The 20,970-nt window shown below is 44.9% G+C and overlaps 2 protein-coding genes across 2 annotated transcripts in view; one reads left to right on the forward strand and one right to left on the reverse strand.

Annotated features, from left to right (window-relative positions):
• LOC119654401 overlaps nucleotides 1-20,970 on the reverse strand; it is a 140,006-nt gene that overhangs the window by 101,163 nt on the left and 17,873 nt on the right. The window lies entirely within an intron of this gene.
• LOC119654402 (ERI1 exoribonuclease 2-like) lies at nucleotides 18,875-19,683 on the forward strand. Its single transcript, XM_038059785.1, has 2 exons — nucleotides 18,875-18,975; nucleotides 19,175-19,683. The coding sequence occupies exons 1-2, from the start codon at nucleotides 18,921-18,923 to the stop codon at nucleotides 19,651-19,653; spliced, it is 534 nt and encodes a 177-aa protein (XP_037915713.1). The 5' UTR covers nucleotides 18,875-18,920; the 3' UTR covers nucleotides 19,654-19,683.

The following is a 20,970-nucleotide window of genomic DNA, read 5'->3' on the forward strand; positions in this document are numbered from 1 at the left end:
ACCTCCATATATACACCAGAATTCCCTCAAAGTCCTTAAGTAAAGAAGTGTGGTCTCGTGACATGTCCTTTGTTGTTCAGAACACCCAAATGACAACAGAAACTTCTGTAGGATTGTATTATAACATAGCCATCTGTCATTTCTTCGGTTGGTCTTTTAGTCTTGGTCAAACAATTTTTCGTCAGAAAAAAAGCCATAACATCTCAAGCGCTTCAGGACGCTTAATTTTGTTTAGAAGGCGTTTTGATGGGATAACTCGCTGTTCTGGTGCTTGCCCCAACATAAACTGTCTTCTGCGCATAATCTAGGATTTATACCGGAGATGTTCGTGGACAACTCGACGAATAAAACCGTCAGAAACATTAAACTCTTTCATAAGGGCCTCATTGATTTTGAAGGATCCTCGTGAATGACCGCTTGCACTTGTTAAATCAATTCCGCAAATCGGACAGTGTCAGAACATTCCTTGCGTTTTTTGCTGACGTTTCCAAGTCACGACGGACCTTATGAACGAATAAACGGCCGCACTTGAATGGCCTCTCTTTGGACCCAAACGTGGTAAACCTCCAGGCCAGCATTGTCTTATTGACCCAAAAAAATTAAAACATCTCTGGATTGTTATTGACCTAGAAACCTTTAAGATTGGCAATTTAGTTTCCTTAAATCAATCTCACTTTCGAAATTATAAAATTGGTTACCGGCTTGGCTGTAACTATGTGGATGTGGATGTGGAGGAAATACGGCAAACTAAAATCAAATTATGTGTTCCCTAATGACGATTGATATTCCCGTCATTTCTTGGTTCTCTCGACAGCCACTGGAGCCGTTAAAATTTAAGTAACTCTTGCACTACACGGATAACCAATATCCGGGGCAGTAATGCGGAGACGTGGTCAAAGAGTAGTATAGGTCACAGGGCCACACGTGGATTGCCTGCTGAACCAACACCAACAGCTCTACTATCAAACCCTATCTCCACCTCCACCGCGGTAACCACTGGGAAATCTTACTTAACGAAAAGCTGCAGGCGGAGAAGGATGAAGGCAAGTCTCCCACGCCTAAAAACCGGACCAATTGTACCAACTGGTCCTCCAGGTTGGGGGTTGGGTAGGGCTGACAACGCTCCACGGAAAATCAAAGTTATGAAGCCCCGAACTGGACGGATAACACAACGACGAATCCGGCAATGACAAAGGAATAATGATTTGCGCACATCCTCATGGAACGCGCGCTCCCTGTACAGAGATGGAGCTGCCAAGCAGCTAGCCAATACCCTGTCCCAAAATAGGGCTGATTTAACAGCATTGCAGGAGATGCGTTAGACAGGGACCGATTTGCTGGAGAAGAATCGCTACACCATATATTATAGTGGCCATCCAATAAACCAAGTGCTCGAAGTAGGTTTCTTAGTCAGACAAGAAAAGGAAACCTGTTGTTATCGGCTTTGAAAACACAAGCGAAAGGCTATGCACTCTACGCTTGAGAGGCAAATTTAGAAACATAAGCCTCATAAACGTTCACACCCCTACAGAGACATTTGCCCGGAATTAGAAATTTTAATTACTTTTCTTTTCTACTGAAGTGATATACTCGCTAAAAGTTAACTAATTTCTAGAAGGTTAAGTAAAGCAGTCACTCAGTAGAAGAGACCATCTATCTAGTCACAGCTCTCACTTTGTGAACGTCATAATGAGAAGCCGGATCGATATTAGATTTAAATAAATAAATCAAATATAGAAACACAGCTTTCAGTCAACTTCTGCTATCAACCTAACCTGGCAATCCTCAAAGTGGTGGCCCAGACTTTAAAAAAGACAAATTGCCGGATTTAAGGTAAACGTCAAAGCAGTGGCAACGAGAATGACGAGAACATGCCACACGCCTGCAGACAAGATTATGACTCCGACTGCGGTAAACTGTGTACCAATTACCAAATTTTCCAGACTTCAGTCTCCACGACCCTGAGATTTGCTTTTTTTTGAGAATTATGGGGTCCTAAGTCCGCATCAACTTAATGCTGGACCGGACCAAATGGGAAGCAACTTACTCCCTCTTTTTTTGGTCCACGGACCCCTCATTTAGGACTTAGCACCCAAACTTTCCAAAAATTAGGCGATGACGGCTTTACGGTTTCGTACCAGGGGAGGGGCAAATCGTCTGACGCTGTCTCACCTTTGCCCTGGGAGCAGCGTGACCGAAGCGGCTCGCAGATGTTGAGTGCTCCTTTATATAATTCGTAGAACACCCAGGGCAGAGGTGAGGCAGCGTCAGAGGATTTGCCTCTGCCCTGGTAAGAAACCGTAAAGCCGTCATCGCCTAATTTTTCCTGACAATTGGTTTAGAATCGTGGAGGCAAGCTATGTGAGATATAGCATAAAAACACAACAGTAATATTTACACCGAAGACCGCGTCATGATTACAGTGTTCATGACAGACAACTCATTTAACCACTTACCCGAGGAATAAATAAAGCGGTTGAGTGACAACCAGGAGGAGAAAATGAGCCAGCTCATGGAAAAACATATATGGGTGACGAAAAACCCTACCAGTTCCTCCGCCGTCTGCAGTATCTCGGCGGTACTAAAGTTCCGGAGCCGCTGATGAGAAGACGATGGACGATCAGCCACTACAAACTGCAGCCAAAATAGTTGATAAGGTCTACGCCATACTTCGGTCAAGTATGGTGGAAACAACATCCTCGCCTTCAGCAGCGGAAACCAATTTAACGCAGCTAGTCTAGCAATTATCAAGTCAGCTTGCAGGGCGAAGCTACACGCGGTTAAACAGGAGTCCCAACCCGAGAATTCTTCCGGACGTAAACGTCGACGCTCTCATTCTTGATGGCATTTACAACCCAGATTCCCAGTCTTCGTCCCCAAGGTATATGCTCGTATCACTAGAGATTTAAAGCCGAATTTCCTAGGGAGATTTGTTATAGCGAACGTTTCTAAACCCATGTTTAGGGCATATTTTTTAGCACTTTACGGTGTGAAGGAACCCCTTCTCACGATATCCTACATGAATTTCCGGAAATAACTCGACCAGATGCAACTGGAAAAATGGCATGTCACCAAACTAAGCACCATATAGTCACAACGCCAGGACAACCAGTTGTTTTAAAGCCTAGACGATTAGCTCCGGGCAATCTGAATATCGCAAAAAAGGAATTCAATACCATGATCCAGCTGGGATTGGCGCGTCCATTAAATAGCCCTTGGGCTGCCCCCTTCCTGCCCTTGCTGCCTAAAAAGAATAACGGCCTACGGAATGCGGCGCATACGTCCCAATGATTCATCGGCGAGGCTTTGAGTGGTTTGGACTTCTGCTATGCCTACATCGATGAGATATTAGCCGCTTCACCGTCATGTGAAGAGCACGCCAGCCACTTAAGAACTATGTTCCCAAGGTTGAAATAATATGTAGTAGTCTTGAATCCAAGCAATTGCGTTTTCTGTCAACACGAGATCAGTTTCTTAGGATACTTTATCTCAAACGAGGGGTCACCTCCCTTTCCAATCAAAGTCAAAGCGATCCAATCATACCCACAACCAACCAACCTGAAGCAGCTTAGAGCATTTTTGAGTATGTTAAGTTTTGACAAAGGGTTCATACCCAGAGCAGCAACAGTATATGCACCACTTAATGAGATTCTTCACGACAAAATTAATGGAAATTCACCAATCAACTGGACCAGCCAATCTACCGCAGCTTTTGAAGCTTCCAGAACCGAAACGGAACAGGCGACGCTGCTTGCCCATGCAAATTCTGACGGACCTTTGGTAATTTTCAGTGATGCATCTAACTTCACAATTGGAACAGCCCTCAAACAGCGGATTAATTGTTGCTGACAACCACTGGCTTTCTTTTCAAGAAAGCTCGGCCCAGCGGATCGCCAATACCGAGCGTACGACCGGGGAGTACTGGCTGTGTGCCTAGCGATAAACACTTTCGTCTTATACAGGGTGCGGCAGCATAACTTCCTTTTTTAAAATGCGCGCCACTCAGTTAGTTGATGTCATAGCGGAGCGCTAGTGGTCTCGTTCAAGAGGGGATACTGTAAAGTTTTGTCCCGACACGGTTCAGTCACCATCAAGCGTTGGAATAGTGAGGAGCGTGCCTTTGCCGTTGAGGTTTACTTTTCAAGCGGATGTTCGGGTATTGCAACACAGTGTGCACTTCGGAATCGCTTTAATTTAGCCCCGTTGGCTCCCGTCCCAGACCGCAAATCAATTGTTACATGGGTCACTACATTCAGACAAACTACAAGTGCGACAAAAGGAAGAACTGGAGTCCCTCGGCCCGTTAGGTCACCCGAGAACATTGAAGCAGTGAGAGCGTCAATGTTGCGATCGCCACGGCATTCTGCGCGCAAAAAGCATCTGCCCTTGGACTATCCGATCGTTCTGTGAGAAGAATTCTTCGTGATGATCTTCATTTTCATCCCTATAAGATAGCGATAGTGCAGGAACTTTCAGAACGTGACTTCAATTCTCGGATGAACGCGTGGGAGCTTCTTCTTGATGTCGTTCCCGAGGGTGCTATCGTTTTTTTTAGCGATGAAGCCCATTTTCATTTGTGTGGGTCGGTTAACAAACAAAACATGCGTTACTGGGCTAACACCAACCCTCGAGAATTTCATCAAAAGACTTTGCATTCACCCAAAGTCACACTGTGGTGTGCAATTTCCTCAGCTGGAATTATTGGTCCCTGGTTTTTTGAGGAAAATGAGGTTACAGTGACAGTAAATTCGGACCGGTATGTAAACATGCTACAGAATTTTTTTTCCCACGGCTAGAAAATTTGGATTTGGGGGACACTTGGTTCCAACAAAACGGTGCAACAGCACACACTTCAAGAGCATCGATGGCTGTTTTGAGGGAACACTTTCCAGAGCGCCTTATCTCAATTAGAGGCGATTTGGAATGGCCGGCACGCTCTCCCGATCTGTCCCCTTGTGATTTTTTTCTATGGGGTTTTTTGAAATCCCGTGTTTACGTGAACCGTCCAAGAACCCTACAAGATTTGAAGACCAACATCCAAGAAGAAATTGCCAACATAACACCTGCTATGCTAACAAGAGTCATGACAAACGCCAGAAATCGGTTTACGCAATGTATGGAGAATGGGGGACGTCACCTAACAGATTTGATCTTCAAAACAATGTAAATAAAAACTTTAGACATGGACCTACATTATAAAAAATAAAAAAATATTTTCCGATGCATACAATAGTTTTTATTGAATTTTGAAAAAAGGAAGTTATGCTGCCGCACCCTGTATTGAGCCTCTAATCCACTTAGTGTTGTGGTGAGAATGTTTGAAATGTCTTTAGGAGAAAAAAATGTATAGCAGATGGTAAGTAAACACGTTTACCCAAAAGAAAGTCGACCAGTCCTCGAAAACCCAGAAACTAAACTGAAAACTGAATCAATGAAAAGGAGCTGAGGGGAAAGGGGACTCCGCCAGGCCCAACATTTTCTCGGAGGCCATAATGCAGATATTTTAGCAGAATTAGACTCATTCCTCAATTCCTCATGGCATTTGAAATACAGAAGTAATTTAGCTCTTGAAGAATTGGAGCCGGAATTCAAAGATGTCTCAGCGACGGAATTTGTACCGTCTAAAGACATGGAGTCTACCGCGGACCATTATTCCGATGGATGTAACGAACTTAAAGAAACAAAATAGGACCCTCCTTGCCAAGTTCAAAAATGCCCTGTATAAAAACAAGCTCTTAGAGGATTTAGTCCGCATATTGCCTCGCAAGAGGTAACCATAAAGTTTAGGTCCATCGTCTAGCACCAAGCCGGCCAAGTACCGGTCCATCGCCAGCACCAGTGCCACAAAAGCAGATGCCCGGCACCACTGCCCCAACCAAACTTGCCAGCAAATACCAGGCTTGAGGGTCATTTAATGTACAATAACAACCACTATAGACAGGAGGGAGGAGGGGATAGGTGAATACCGAAATTTCTCCAGTTGCTGTCGTTGAATCGCCCAACAATTTCAAGGCTAACTATGCAAAACTCTATTACAAATTCTTCACCAAGAAGTTCCTGGTTAAGACTTCCTCAAAACACCCGGGTGTCACATGATATCAATGATAGCACCGTTTGTCAATACACTGAAGCTAATTAGGAAGTATGCGACGAATTTGTGCTAGGCTGCACTCTCAACTACCAAAACCCCATCCTTCTCGGGGACGACATCCTTCAATATGTATATTACAAAAAAAAACCCTACGACGGAGATTATTTAGAAATAAATATACTCCGCAGTATTCCTTTCTAAAGAGCGAGATCCACGACCTCAATACTTCCATCCATGATAGTATCCTCAGCCTGTATATCAACCAGCTCTCTAAGCGCCTATTCAATATTGAAAAGTCTCGCCGCGATGGTAAAGCTGCCAGTCGCAATGAAATCTTGCTTCAAAACATCTCCCTTCCTCGGGGTCAACAAGCCAGGTAAGCAATACACCAACCGAGATGCTTGGCTTTGGAATGACGATGCTGAAATGAAAGTTCGTGAAAAGAAACGCCTCTACTACAAGTTTCTCCACGATAAAACGCTCGCCAATTGGCAAATTTATAAGAATGCCACCAGGGAAGCAAAGAAAACGATTGCTGTCACCCAGAGCGGCCCATTACAAAAATCTCCACGATAAACTGAACACTCAGGATGGCGACAAGAACGGTACTTTGCTTACCAACTGTCGAGCCGTGACGAATAAATGGCGAGAGTACTTCGAGGAGATTTCAACTGAAGGATTTATTCATCCTCCACTTCCACAACAATTGCCGACATTTGGAGCAGTTCCACCGGGATAGCCTCTGGACTCTCACACTTCGGATGAACCCCGGTTTTATATGAGTACAGCTCGGTTGTTTGCGGTTGGTCCCCTAGTCGGAGTTTCATGGGGGTTATGGTTATGCTCAAGCGAGAAGAGACCTTCGGGTCTCGGCGTGGTATTGCGTTTCAACACGGGTGCCGTACTCGTTAGTTCGGTAGAGATTTAGGTATGTCTTGCATCCACCAGTATGAATGCTAAGCCATGCACTTGGTATAGACTGGTACCGTTGTTGCTTGTCTCAGCAGGGCTCTGATTGTAGTCACAAAACAATCTGTGTCTTAAGAAGACCGTAGGATTAAGTCTCCAAGACAGGTACCTACGTTAAAACCTCAAGGACTTAACTGCTTCAAAGGCCTAATTAGTGCGATCAGACTCCAGTCTGCACGGGGACTCATCTAAGGTGGCAATAGTCACGAAACCTTACCAGAGGTATACTGGTACCATGGGAACCGGGATAGCCCCTGAACTCACATACTTCAGGAGAATTCCTGTCGTATGTCCGCCAACTCGGTTGTTTGAGGTTGGCCTCCTAGTGGGAACTTCATGGGGGTTGCAGTTGCGTTCAAGCAAACAGAGACCTTCGGGTCTCAGCGTGGTGTTGCATCTCAACACAGGTCGCGTACTCTTTAGTTCGGTAGAGATTTTGGTAGGTTTTCCACCCACCAGTATGAATGCTAAGCCATGCACTTGATATAGACTGGTACCGTTGTTGCTTGTCTCAGCAGGGCTCTGATTGTAGTCACAAAATCAATCCGTGTCTTAAGAAGACAGCGGGATTAAGTCCACGACATAAGTACTCACGTAAGACTCCTAGGACGGAGCGGAGTTAGCTTACTTTAGCTAAGTCTCCTTTCGTCTACCCGCGGGGTTCGTAACCGCGTCTTCCTCACTTCTTTTGCTTTTCGCAGTTTATCTTGGATTACAGCGATCATGGAATTGATCGCATCCCAGTCTTCCTGACAGGCTACCATTCTCAGGAAAAAAATTTCCGGTGATAGCACTTCACCTAGAGTTTCCTCTAGGTTCCTCTTTTCTGCCACGAAACTAGGACACTGGAAGAAAACATGCGCAGTTTGGACAATTAGGCGAGGTGTCCAATTTAAACATGTACAGGTATTGACGGTATCCTCCATGGCCGGTGAGAAACTGGGTGAGATTATAATTGATCTCCCCATGGGGAGAATGTCAATCGGCATTAATCCCGAGATGACGAACGCTGCATCGCCTGAGACGGTCCTGAAGGCACACCCTTAGGGATGTTCTTCTGTAAACCGTACTCAGTTTATGTGTATTGCCTAAAACCTGCAGTGCCTATTCGACTGCAGATCTCCATCAGCTCGTCCCTGGTGAATGGTGAAATCGGCGTCACATTCAGGGGGCGCTGGAAGGTGTCAGTACCCTCCTCTTACTGAGGAAATAACACCCTGGATTATTTTCAGCAAGAGTATAGGGCACGTAATCTGCGGAGACGATCGGCCTCTGAATCGTCCTGTCACGATTTTATAGGCGCTACCCCACGGATTTATGTCCGCTTCCAAACAGAGCTCTTTAAAACATTCCCTCTTACTCCGCTGGATGGCGAGCTGGAGGTTCTTGCGAGCTTCCCTATTGCCATACTCCTTTTGCCCCTGATCGATCCTATCTATTGCCCTCTGAGCCGTTCGTCTGCCTCTGTGGCAAATCGATTGAAGGCTGGCAAGTTCACTATTCCACCAATAATTGGGTCTTCTAGCGGGGAATGAGGCATCGACGCGGCACATGCTTTAGAGATGCTCTGTGTAACATGGAGAGCTCTATCCGTGGAGGTGTCTGCTTTGCTAGACAACTCTAGCCACACCTCCACGAATGTCTGTTCCTCCATCGCTTTGGCAGACCATCCTGGTGTTCTTCTGGATTTCGGCTTCCGGGGTGCGGGTCTCCTACCTTGTGGCTCCGTCCTTAGTTCAAAAGTGATTGACTGGTGGCCGCTGTACGTGATGTCCTCGGTAACTTGCCAGGACATGTCACGTGCTAACGCAGGGCTGACAAAAGTCATATCTACAATTGAACCAATTCCCCCTTTCCGATAAGTGTTTATATCGCCTTCGTTGGCCAGAATCACATCCAACTGGGCGAATGCTTCTAATAAACACCGCCCCCTTGCGTTAGTCTCTTTACTGCCCCACTCAACAGCCCACGCATTAAAATCAACGGCTATCACCTTTCGACTTCGTCCCCTTGCGTCGTGAACAAGATCGTCTAGCAGGTCTTCAAAGTCAGGCAGTGTGAGGCTCGATGGGGCGTAACAGCTATATACGAATATACCGCAGTCGAATCTGTGACCCATACACCACCGTCAAGATTTCTGCACGGTTCACTAATGATAGCAATCTCCATCGCGGATTCGTAAGTGGTCTGCGCAAGCAAATCTTGTGCGACTCTCCAATGATTAAGGTTTATTTGTATTAACCTCATTTTTTCACTGCAGCTAACGCCTTCCTAAATTCTGGGCATTTACCACTTCCGGCAATATGCCGGTTATCCCTTCCCTCCTTTCCTTCGCACAAAATGCATTTGGGGTCTCTATTGCGTTCCTTGGCAATATGTCCTTTTTCCCCACATCGGATGGGACCGATCGATGCCGCTAGTGCATGCCTTCGCGAAGTGTCCAAACATTAAGCATTTGAAGCCCCTATTTAAAGAGATCTGTTCCCTTAGTCGGCAAACAACCCACCCAATCCAAACCTTCCCCACGGCCAACAACTTCTGCGCTGACTCCACTGGCAGTCGCATTGTGGCCGTTTGAGTACCACCATAAGATTTTCTTAGGCTCACGATCGATTCTTCCCTGAATTCCTACAACTTGAATTGTTCCTTCAAGACAGTGCAGATCTCTTCTCTGGATGTTACTTCATCGAGATCCTTACACTGTATATATACCTCATGTTTTTGGGAACGAACCGCGACACTCTCCCCAAGTAAGTTTATAACTTGGATACGATAGCCGGCGGTTTTTTCCACGCTGGATTTTCTCCTCCGGATTTTGCTGACACTTCCGCCTAGGTCTTTTAGGTCGGGGTCAGATTTCACCTTCTTCAATATCTCCGCATATGTTAGATGTCCTCTGCTGGAGATTACAATACCTCCGGGTGAATTCGCACCTTTGGTTTCTTATTTCTTTTTTTATTCACGGCCTTAGCCCAACCATCGTTCTTATTTTCTTTCGGTTTCGGTTCACTAGCCGACTTTCCTACTTTTGGTACTTTGGGCCCTTGTGAACTTTTAGTTCCGTTTGTTGGACTGGTCAAGACCCCTTTCTTCCTTTTTGGGTCCTGGTGATTCCCCAAAGCTTCCCCCTCCTTGTCTCGGACTCTTTTACTTGAGCGAAAGTCGAGGACTTTGTCCTTGGGTGTCACTTGGGACGCCTGTGACACTATTGAGGCTGGGATGTCCAGCTTTTCCTTAGGCTTTCTTATTTCTTGCTGTGACCTTTTGTAAAGCACCCTAGTGGCTCTCACCATGTTTTTAATGGCTTGGTGCACGTTGTGCTCGTCGTTGATGAATACGGACAGCTCAACTATTTTAGTCCCAAGCTGCATAAAAGGTAGTTCTTCTGGGTCAGGGCTCTGTTCTTGGTGAGGCTAGGTCAGATTACTCCTTTTACTGACTCTTTCACCTTTTTCAGTTACTGAGCTCCCCTGAGCTTTCTCTTTTGCCGGCTTTGATATTGGAGTAGATCGTAAAATTTATGAGCTTCTCCTGAATGGATCAATTTGCTGCTGCTGGAGTACCTCTTGATCAAATCCGATGGCTGTCGAAATCGCCTTTTTTTACCAGCTATCTCTTTTTAGTATATCATTCTTTGCCTTTGCAATTGGTGTTCTTGGCAGAGCTGTGCTTCGTTTGAACACCTCCTTCTCCAAATCTAAAACACTTGTAGTATTAGATGCAACGGTGGCCAAGTTGTCCACCACCCAGGCACTGCGGTCGAGCGATATCGACGGCTGGGAGCCCGCTTGCTCACTCCCAAAAGCCGCCGGTACTGGGGTTCCGAGCCCCTGCACCGTAAGTTTACTCCTTCTCAATTCGTCCATGTTGGTCCATGTGCCTGTTGAAATAAGCTGTGACCCACTGTACAAATGTATCTGAGCATTCATACGAGTATATGGTTTTCAACTGAATTAACGCAGAATCTAACTTTAATTGGTTACCGTTGCTTCTATTCTTATTTAAGTTAAGAAAGTTTTTCTTAGAGCAAGTAAGAGTACACATAAAGAGGCAATTAACAGAGAATACCAAAATCATTGGAGACTTCTCAATATTATACGTAAATCTATCTACAACTAATCTAAATGTTTCTTGCAAGTACATTTAAGAAAGATTAAATTCATTTTCAACTTCGCCACTTCAGCTTAAATACAGATACATAGTAGCTTGACACTGTAATTCGTTTCTTGTACTTTCCTTTTTGTTCAAGGCCTACAGGTTGAGTTGCACGGCCTGTGCATGTAGCGCAGTATGGTCATACCTCATACACTCTAGGTTTACTAGAGCCATATGTACTTTGCATTCGAAACTTACAGATTTTCATAAAAAAACCAGTTTTGAAACGCTATGGAGATTTTCATTGTGCACCCTCCAGCCAAGTGTTATTGATATTTAAGTTGTGGTAGCGAATATTATGATAAAACGTGTACATTCCAATCTAAATGTTTATAAAAACCTCAAAAGGAAATGACGGTTACAATTAATCTTTCCAATCTATATTCAGTTTTTCATTTTTTCCCAGCACTTATCTTGGTTATATAATACGCGTCGAATGCATAGATACATATCATCCCAGAAAAATGCCGCCAGTTATCCGTTATATGTACCGTATGTAGCTAAAACCACTTACCAGAGCCCGTTTTAAAGATGATTCATTTTCAATGACTTTATCAGGGGAATCCCCTAATGTTATCACCATCCCAGAATTTGACAACTAAATTTGACTATAATATACTAGATGGAGTCAAATGATGCCCACGGAGAATTTCAGACAACGGAGACTGTCGGAGCAAACCTGAACCATTGTTCCATACTTTTAACACTAATTTTTGAGCCCTTAAGCGTGTGCCTCCATATTTAATTAGCTTTTTTTTTAAACTATTCATCTTGTCTGATACAGCCAAATTATGATTTTTCAATTATTGCCTGACTGGTATCTTTGATAGTTATGAGCAGTATTAGTATTCCATGGGAATTAGTTGATCGAGCCTCCACTTCAGCAGGCTGACTGTATTCTACCCATCCATCTAAGGTGCTCATTCTAACCCTCAGCCTCTTCCTCTTAATTATCACAACAGATACAACGTGATGTATATTGCTGCATTCTGTTTACTGGTAGAGCCCCTGCAACAAGTAATTTCAGAGATAAATCGGTTTTCTCTAGCTTCTTACTTATTCCTGAAAAGTGGTTTTCATTTCTTCGGAGTTCAGATAATCCACTAAACGCACCCGGGTTCATTGAGGGTGTTGCATGGCTTGGTACACAGCAATTTCTCATTCAGAAGTTAGCTTACAATCATCAGCAAACAAGCCATTCCCATTGTTTTCCAACGAGGGCCCTCCCTCAGGGGTCGCCGGAGCCGTCGACAACTCCATCATCGATTGGGTCATGTGAGCCTAGCTCTGCCAAGATGGTACTTGTGACGCGTATCAGGAACCAGCCCCTTCGGACTCTGGCCGGGTAATGTTCATTGCACCGGTATTAGTAGACCGCGTTGCCCCGAGCGAGCGCTGATCCATCCGTAAGTTCCGGGATCGGCTTATCGTAGGCCAGGTCTCAGGCAAGCCAGACAATACCACGCAGTCTATTGTTGTGGAAAGATGCACAGTGGGAACTAATCAGATGGTTTCGAATATAAGCTGAATAGGAGCGCTGTCGACTACACTGGCGAAAGCTGAAGAGGAAAGGCTTATTAAGAAATGCGCGCCAATTGTGAAGCGCATGCCATCTGCGACGTTCTCCAGAAAAACGTCAGCAAAGGGGTAAAAAACGGGCTGATGGAGCTGGAGGAGCTGGAAATCCACGGGATTAGAAACAAGTGCGCCCCCCGATGACAACACTGCGAGTGCTAAACGAATCGCAGAGTGAACTGGGGAAAAAATGCAAGGAGGAAGGGGCATCTGAAGGAGACTTCACTCAGGTACTCTCCAAGGCTCAAAAAAAGAAGGCCAAGAAGGACAAGAGATAACAACACGCCCTATCATTAGAAAACTGTCTCTGTTGACACAAAGGATCTAGCACCAAAAGAAAAGGTGGGGAGATGAAGAAGGACTAAATCACCAGCTCGGCTTATTAAGCCGACGGAAGGCAAGACTTTTGCGGTAGTCCTCAGTGAAATCCCTTACAAGATCAAGCCCGAAGTTAGCGGAGCAGTAGTGTCTTCCATTTGAAAAACGAAGGATGGTGGCGTGCTATTCGAATTAGGGCCGAGAACAAAGTTACGTTTTATGAAGCAATCAAGGGGCTTCTGGGAGAGAAAGCTTTGGTTTCCAGCCTGGAACCCACGTGCCCTCTGGAAATCCGAGACCTTGACTGCCTCACAGAAAAGCACAAGGTAGAAGAGACCATCAAAGGCGAATGTCCCGAACTAACCAGTGTCAGGATTGGTTTCACCTCTGCAAACTCCCGAGGCCAAAAACTCGCAGTGGTGGTAGCTGCGGAGCAATACGCGAGGAAGCTTTTAAGCAGCTGGAAAGTCAGAATTAGTTGGATAGTGTGAATGATACGAATCCGGATGCCTCAACAAAATGTTGCAGATGTTTTGATTACCTGCCGGCGACGTGACAGAACACGTGACATACCGTAAATGCGGTCATCATCGTCAACGGCGCAACAACCGGTATCCGGTCTAGGCCTGCCTTAATAAGGAACTTCAGACATCCCGGTTTTGCGCCGAGGTCCACCAATTCGATATCTCTAAAAGCTGTCTGGTGTCCTGGCCTACGCCATCGCTCCATCTTAGACAGGGTCTGCCTCGTCTTATTTTTCTACCATAGATATTGCCCTTATAGACTTTCCGAACTGGATCATCCTCATCCATACGGATTAAGTGACCCGCCCACCGTAACCTATTGAGCTGGATTTTATCCACAACCGGACGGTCATGGTATCGCTCATAGATTTCGTCATTGTGTAGGCTACGGAATCGTCCATCCTCATGTAGGGGGCCAAAAATTCTTCGGAGGATTCTTCTCTTGAACGCGGCTAAGAGTTCACAATTTTTCTTGCTAAGAACCCAAGTTTCCGAGGAATACATGAGGACTGGCAAGATCATTGTCTTGTACACTAAGAGCTTTGACCCTTTGGTGAGACGTTTCGAGCGGAACAGTTTTTGTAAGGTGAAATAGGCTCTGTTGGCTGACAACAACCGTGCGCGGATTTCATCATCGTAGCTGTTATCGGTTGTGATTTTCGACCCGTCAGTCGGGCATTGAAAAGCGAACACCTGCAATGAAAAGTAAAGTTGTGTCCTAGGCAGCGATCATGGTGCGTCTGATGAGATCGTTGCGCACACTACAGGCTCGGGCGGTGTCCAGTCTTCAGACCAACTGGAAAGAGCTAGGACGCGGTCAAAATGATTCGCATCCTACAAATCAATATTTATCGGAGTTCAATCGCTCAGGAGCTGCTAGCGCAGTTCATTGCGGGGACCAAAGCTAATTTAGTGCTCGTCAGTGAGCAGTACCGAAACAAGAACCCAGCTTCACAGCACCCTGACATATCAGGAACCGCTGGATTCGGGGCGGCACTCTCATTAGGGTTCTTGCCAAAGGCTGAGGGGACGGGATACCGTTTTGCAGTGTCGATCTAACATCGAATGAGATGATACCGGACTTTCGACGCAGAGTTGATGCCCTGGAGGATGCTATCTTGGACACAGAGGCGCGGATCCTGGTGGGGGGTGACTTGAATGCCAGGGCACTTGAATGGAGCATGCCTCATCTAGACTCCAGAAGCAAACGAATTCTCGAAATGACGGCGAGAACGGGAGTTGCCATTTTAAACACCGGATACACTCCAACGTTCCGTCGCCCAGGCTGCGAGGGAAGCATTCCAGACGTAATCTTTCCGGAGTCACTGGTTTTGTTGGTGGACGGGTGGCGAGTTCTGGAAGACTTCTCGACAAGCGACCATTAATTCATTGCCTTCGAAGTTGTTGACAGAAGTTCTCGGTGTACGCCATCCCGGTGCTCTTTTTGTGCATGGAACGTTGCGAAGGTGAACACCGGGGGGTTTGTCGAAACTCTTGGAACAGTTGGGAGCACGCTGGAGGGTACTCCTAGGAGTGGTGGCACTGCAGCTGACACTGTCCTAAATTCAGCTATGAACCTGATAACAACGGCCTGCGGAACTGTCATGTCCAGGATGACGTCGAGTCGTCGCAAACCTTTTATGTATTGGTGGACGGCGAAAATTGCAGACCCCCGGAAGGTTGTTACAGACTCCGCCACTTAATTTGACATCTAAACGACCGGGAAGAGACATGTACGATATTGACGGAGTGCAGATCAGCCAAAAGGAGACTCCGTAGCGCAATAAACAAGAGTAAAGCTCGCTGCTGGCAGGATCTGATCGACGAGGTGAATGAGAACCCGTGGGGACTCGGTTAAAGCAGAAACTTTCTGTCGTATGGAGTTGATTACGACGGTATCACCAAAGTCACTCCACGCGTGCCCAGAATGCAACATACGCGAGGAACCAGCGGAGCTTTTTCAGATCTCTCAACGAATCCCAACAGAGCGTCCAGACAGCACAGTTTTCGGTAACGAAAACGAGTCGAGTAAAGGGGTTGCAAAGAACAACTCATTATCGACTCGGTAGTTGTAGGACAAGCAACTAGAAGCCAAAAAAACCTCTTTAGTTGCTATATCGATTATGCCAAGACTTTCGATAGCATCCTGCATACCTGGCTAATCGATATTCTACATCTGTATCGCATTGATCCGAAATTAACTAAATTTTTGGCGACAGTCATGGAAGGATGACATTCCATCTTATCAGTGCTTACATCTGAGGGTGCCAATACCTCAAAGCCCATCCATATACGGAAGGGCATCTTCCAGGGGGATTCGTTGAGCCCCCCCCCGCAAAGGTCATCACGAGCTGCATGCCGGACATAGCATTGGAGATTTCCACATCCAAGCTATGACCGAGACCGACTTCTACAGGTTCCTAAGAATTCTGCATGGAACTCAAGCTTGAGCTGGTGATCTGAAGGATGCTCTGCAGTCTTAATTCCTGCGACGTGTAAAGCACCCACCTCCTTCTATATTACTGAACATCTTCTTTGAATTTTATCACCGGATTTTCTTTTGGGATTTTTATTATAGTCACAATGAATGCTTTCGTGTGACGAACAATAACTTTTCAAAAAGCAACCGCAAGACTCTACGATTGGCCTAATTAACCGTTTCCAAATTTGGAGTTCATTTCCCGCTTCCCTTGTGACACCTTTGTAAAATCAAAGAGCTCGACTTCACAAAGGATGACGACTTAGCTGCTCATTAGCGATCCGAAATAAATATCTGCTTTTCCGGAAATTTACCGGTTTCGATCTGTTCGGAAAATGTTCAGCGAATCCCGTCAATCTTTCACCTCTTCATGAAGTTATCTCTCAATAAAATCTCGCGATTTCGTTCCACTTCCAAGTGTGATTTTTCGCAGTCAAAATTCTCCTCATCGTTTTGTCGGCACAAAGAACATCACAACTATCAAATCACACTCACTTCTAGCAAGTCCGAAATCTGAACCTTCTTCACCAGCAGCCAAAAATAATATCCTTTGCCCATCAGCTGTCACTTGATCGACCGGTCTCGCTAAATCTTTGCTTGAACTTCTAGAGTTCATGTTGCCAGCAACATACGCAGTAGCTTTGACTGGTTGAGATAGATCACTCCCTTCTGTCACGATCAATTTGCCCGAATGTATTCAATATGGTTCAATATGCAGTGAAATTTAAGGTAATTGCACACCATAGAATGCATTATTTGATCAAATTAATCCCGAAAAAGGGGAAAGAAATCCCGCTCCTATCACGCAGTCGCGGCTACTACACTTGACAAGTTTTTTTTTTAAATTGGTATACGTGTGAAGTTTTATATAATCATACGTGAGAGGCTGAAGTGTTCATCCCCGCATCCTTGCATAGAGGCATGCAAGTGCATGTGGACGGTATTTGTGGGCGAATCATCACGGTCAATTTCGCCACTTTTTTCAGGATTTTGGGATCTGTGACGTTACAACCAACAACTACAGTTAAGCTCATGAGTGTTTAACGTAGGTACCTGTCGTGGAGACTTAATCCTACGGTCATCTTCAGATACGGATTGATTTTGTGACCACAATCAGAGCCCCGCTGAGACAAGCAACAACGGTACCAGTCTATACCAAGTGCATGGCTTAGCATTCATACTGGTGGATGCAAGAATTACCTAAATCTCTGCCGAACTGAGGAGTACAGCACCTATGTTGAAACGCAACACCACGCCGAGGCTCAAAGGTCCACCACCATGAAACTCTCACTAGGAGGGCCAACCGCAAACAACCGAGCTGTACTCACATACAACAGGAGTTCACCCGAAGTATGAGAGTCCAGGGCCTCTCCCGGTTCCCATGGTACCAGTATACCCCTGGTAAGGTTTGGTGACCACTTTGCCACTTCAGATGAGTCCCCGTACAGACTCCGATCTAATCGCCCTAATTAGGCCTTTGGAGCATTAGCCTACTGCATCACGGCCGGCAAACCAAAGTGAATACAGCGTCTCCCGGTGCCATCACTCCTCGGCCACTTGGTTTTGGTTTGGCCGACAGGGTTGCCGCCCCGTCTTCCTCACCGCCACCTCTGAGCACCAGCGAACAACTACATAAGGCCCGGACATACGTGCATATTACAAAGCACAAGTAGCTGCGGGTGGGTCACAAATTGAGGAAAGTAACAATTTCATTGTTGGCTATATCATGGAATGGAAGCCACCATCCTAAGACGTCCAACATGTGAATTACTCGAGGATTACATTATGCGGAAGAACGGATGGTGGATGTCAAGTTCTCGGAACTTCTCAAGGAAGCGCAAAGGTCGAAGTGCATTGTTATGTCGATGAAGTTGATGGACAATTTTAGATTTTGTCATTAGTTAAATTTTGGAGGCTTGCTCGAGCCGCTAATGGGAATATTAAAAGGACCAAGTATTTGTGCTACATGTTGAGAGCGAGTACGACGTAAAAGCTTCCCTTAAAATACAAAGGAAAACTTCACAAGATTATCCTATACAAATTCAGCAGACTCTACCGCATTGATCACATCAGTACATACCTCTGGGATCAAAGTATTTTGATCCTCGTTCCACGCATTTTTGATTAGTTTTCAGAAGCACTTTCAAAGGTAGTATCTAGAAAGTAAAGTTGGATCGGAGAGCAATGACCACACACCAGAAAGAGAAATTAGATTGGTCTGGGAAAGGGTGGTCACTGAAAGCGAGTTGGTGGCTTCACAATGGACTTACCGTGAATGCTAGAAAGTTAGGACCCGCTATGTTCACTAGGATCGTTAAGTGGGGTAGTTACAGGCAAGGGAGGGGGTTTAATCTAAGTACCTGCGGTGTATGCATAATTCCATGGTTCTCCTCGGAAATTTTGCTAACAGCAAGGAGCTGCTAAGACAGATATAAAACACCTACGCTGCCTGCGGTACATGAAAGTCCTCTTAATCTTCCTTACATTCATTTGGAGGTGAAACGAAAAGGAGCTGACGCGCATAGGCTTCATATCATTGATGCGTGGAAAGTCGGCTTGTGACCCTTTAGAAAACTCAGATAGTTTTGATGCCGGCTAATTATACTGTTTTCAGATTTGTTTTGGAGAAGATACTCTATCTTAATCACCCGAAAAGAGGGTGGGTCGACAAATGACCAACTGTGAAATGAAGTAGATCTAAGATGTGATCTAGAGTATCAATCGAGAATTTGTATATAAACTCGCGTTCTACGGTCGCTACTCAATTTCGAGATAGTACATCGCGGAGTGAAGTCTGAGATTCGTCATCATGGCGCGTTACGGATTTGCTTTAGATTTTGAGGTGTCGTATGAGGAAATAATTGGTGAGTCCACCAACTTAACTAAACCGAAGTATCCGCGGAGGATTGGAAGCTGGAGAGTTCACTTTTTCTAATTTTACCGTGTTTATGGGGCGGTGCGTTTTTAGGATGGGGGCACTTGTCTGGTTGCCTAGTTTAATATTTGAACCTTCCAGTTTCACCCTGCATACCACGCTTGTTCATATTTCGAATTATTTTGCAGAGTTTGGTGCAGTGTACTTTGAAATCGCAACGGGCAGGATGTTGGAGGAATTTCATCGTTTTGTACGACCCGCTGAAAACCGAACTATACATCCCTATGTGGCAAGGATGACCGGTATAACCCAGGCTCAAGTGGATGGTGGAATTTCCTTTGCAGGTGCACTAAACCAATTGAAGGGTTGGATTCAATCACGGGACAACTGTATCATAATCACTTGGAGTGACAATGACCTGGGAGTGATTTTGAAAAGGGAATGTGGAAGTAAGCACGTGCCCTTTCCAGGGTGCTTGACGAAGTGGTGCGATCTACAGCAGGTTGTGGCCAAGAAATATAATCGTACGATGACCTTGGAGGATGCCCTGCAGACCTTCGATCTCCCGCGGTATGGGAATGCTCATTCAGCACTTCCTGATGCTAAAGCCTTAGTAGGTATATCTCAAAAGTTCAGGAGTGACATTTCCATTACCAGTTGTATCTAATTTGTGAAGAAAATAAAAGTGTAAATCGCATTTGCTTCTTTTGTGTATGTGTAATCAACTGTCTAGTCGTTTATAACAGTTCATATATGTAGTTCATCATCATCAACGGCGCAACAACCGGTATCCGATCTAGGTCTGCCTTAATAAGGAACTCGAGACATCCCGGCTTTGCGCCAGGGTCCACCAATCCGATATACAGTTACTCAAAAAAGTATCCGGACATGACCGTTGTATAGATATTTTCAAAGAAATATAAACAATTGTGGCACATTTGCTTAACGATTATTTGTTATATTTATCTTTGATTGGTTTATAATAAATTTCCAAAGAAAAAAAATTTCTCAGTTTCCGCTTTAAAAAAAAATAGCTCAGCTGTTAAGAACGCTACAAAAAATAAACTCAAAAAAGTATCCGGACAGAAAGCGTTTGAAGGAAACTTACCCCTTTAATGTAAAATTTAATATCTTGTTGGACCTCCTCGATTTTTTATTACTTCCCTTAGTCGACTAGGCATCGATTTGGCAAGTTTCTCACAAAATTGTGGACTGATCGTCGCCCACTCTTCCTTCAAAGCTTTTCTAAGTGTAATTAGACTTGAAATTTCGCAGTTTTGAATTTTTCTTTTCAAATGTTCCCACAAATGCTCTATTGGATTTAGATCCGGACTTTGCGCCGGAGTATCTATCACTTTTGGGCAATTGCACAGCCGCCAAAGTCTACAAACGTAGGAGTTATGTTTGGGATCATTGTCCTCATAATAACAAAAATGCTCCATTTGCATTTTCCTTGCGATTTGAAGTAAGTTTTCCTTAAGGACTGTGAGATGCTGATATTTGTCATATTTCCCATTTATAAACTTTAAATTGCCAACTCCCGCTGCTGACATACAGCCCCATACCAACTGAGAACCACCGCCATGTTCCACCGTGCACTTTAATTTTTTCAAATTCAGCTCCGTATTTGGCTGCCGCCATACAAAATTACTTCCATCTGATCCAAATATGTTATATTTGCTTTCGTCGGCAAATGTAACGGTTTTCCAAAAATCGTAAGACCTATTTATATGTGCAATAGCAAACCGTAGCCTTTTTTGCCGATTTTGCTTACTTATATAGGGCTTTTTTCTGGGAACTCTACCGTGGAAATTATTCTTTCGAAGAATATTTCTAATTGTTTCGACACTTGTAACTTTACCAAACCTCTTTTCCGCCTGAGCTCTCAACTTAACTGCACTTAGTTTGGGGTTTATTTTCATTTTTCGCACGATCCATCTTTCTTCTCGGTCATTAAACTTTCGTGGACGGCCTGATCGCCCTT

The sequence above is a fragment of the Hermetia illucens genome, chromosome 4 (assembly GCF_905115235.1).
Source record: "Hermetia illucens chromosome 4, iHerIll2.2.curated.20191125, whole genome shotgun sequence".
Lineage (NCBI taxonomy): Eukaryota > Metazoa > Arthropoda > Insecta > Diptera > Stratiomyidae > Hermetia > Hermetia illucens.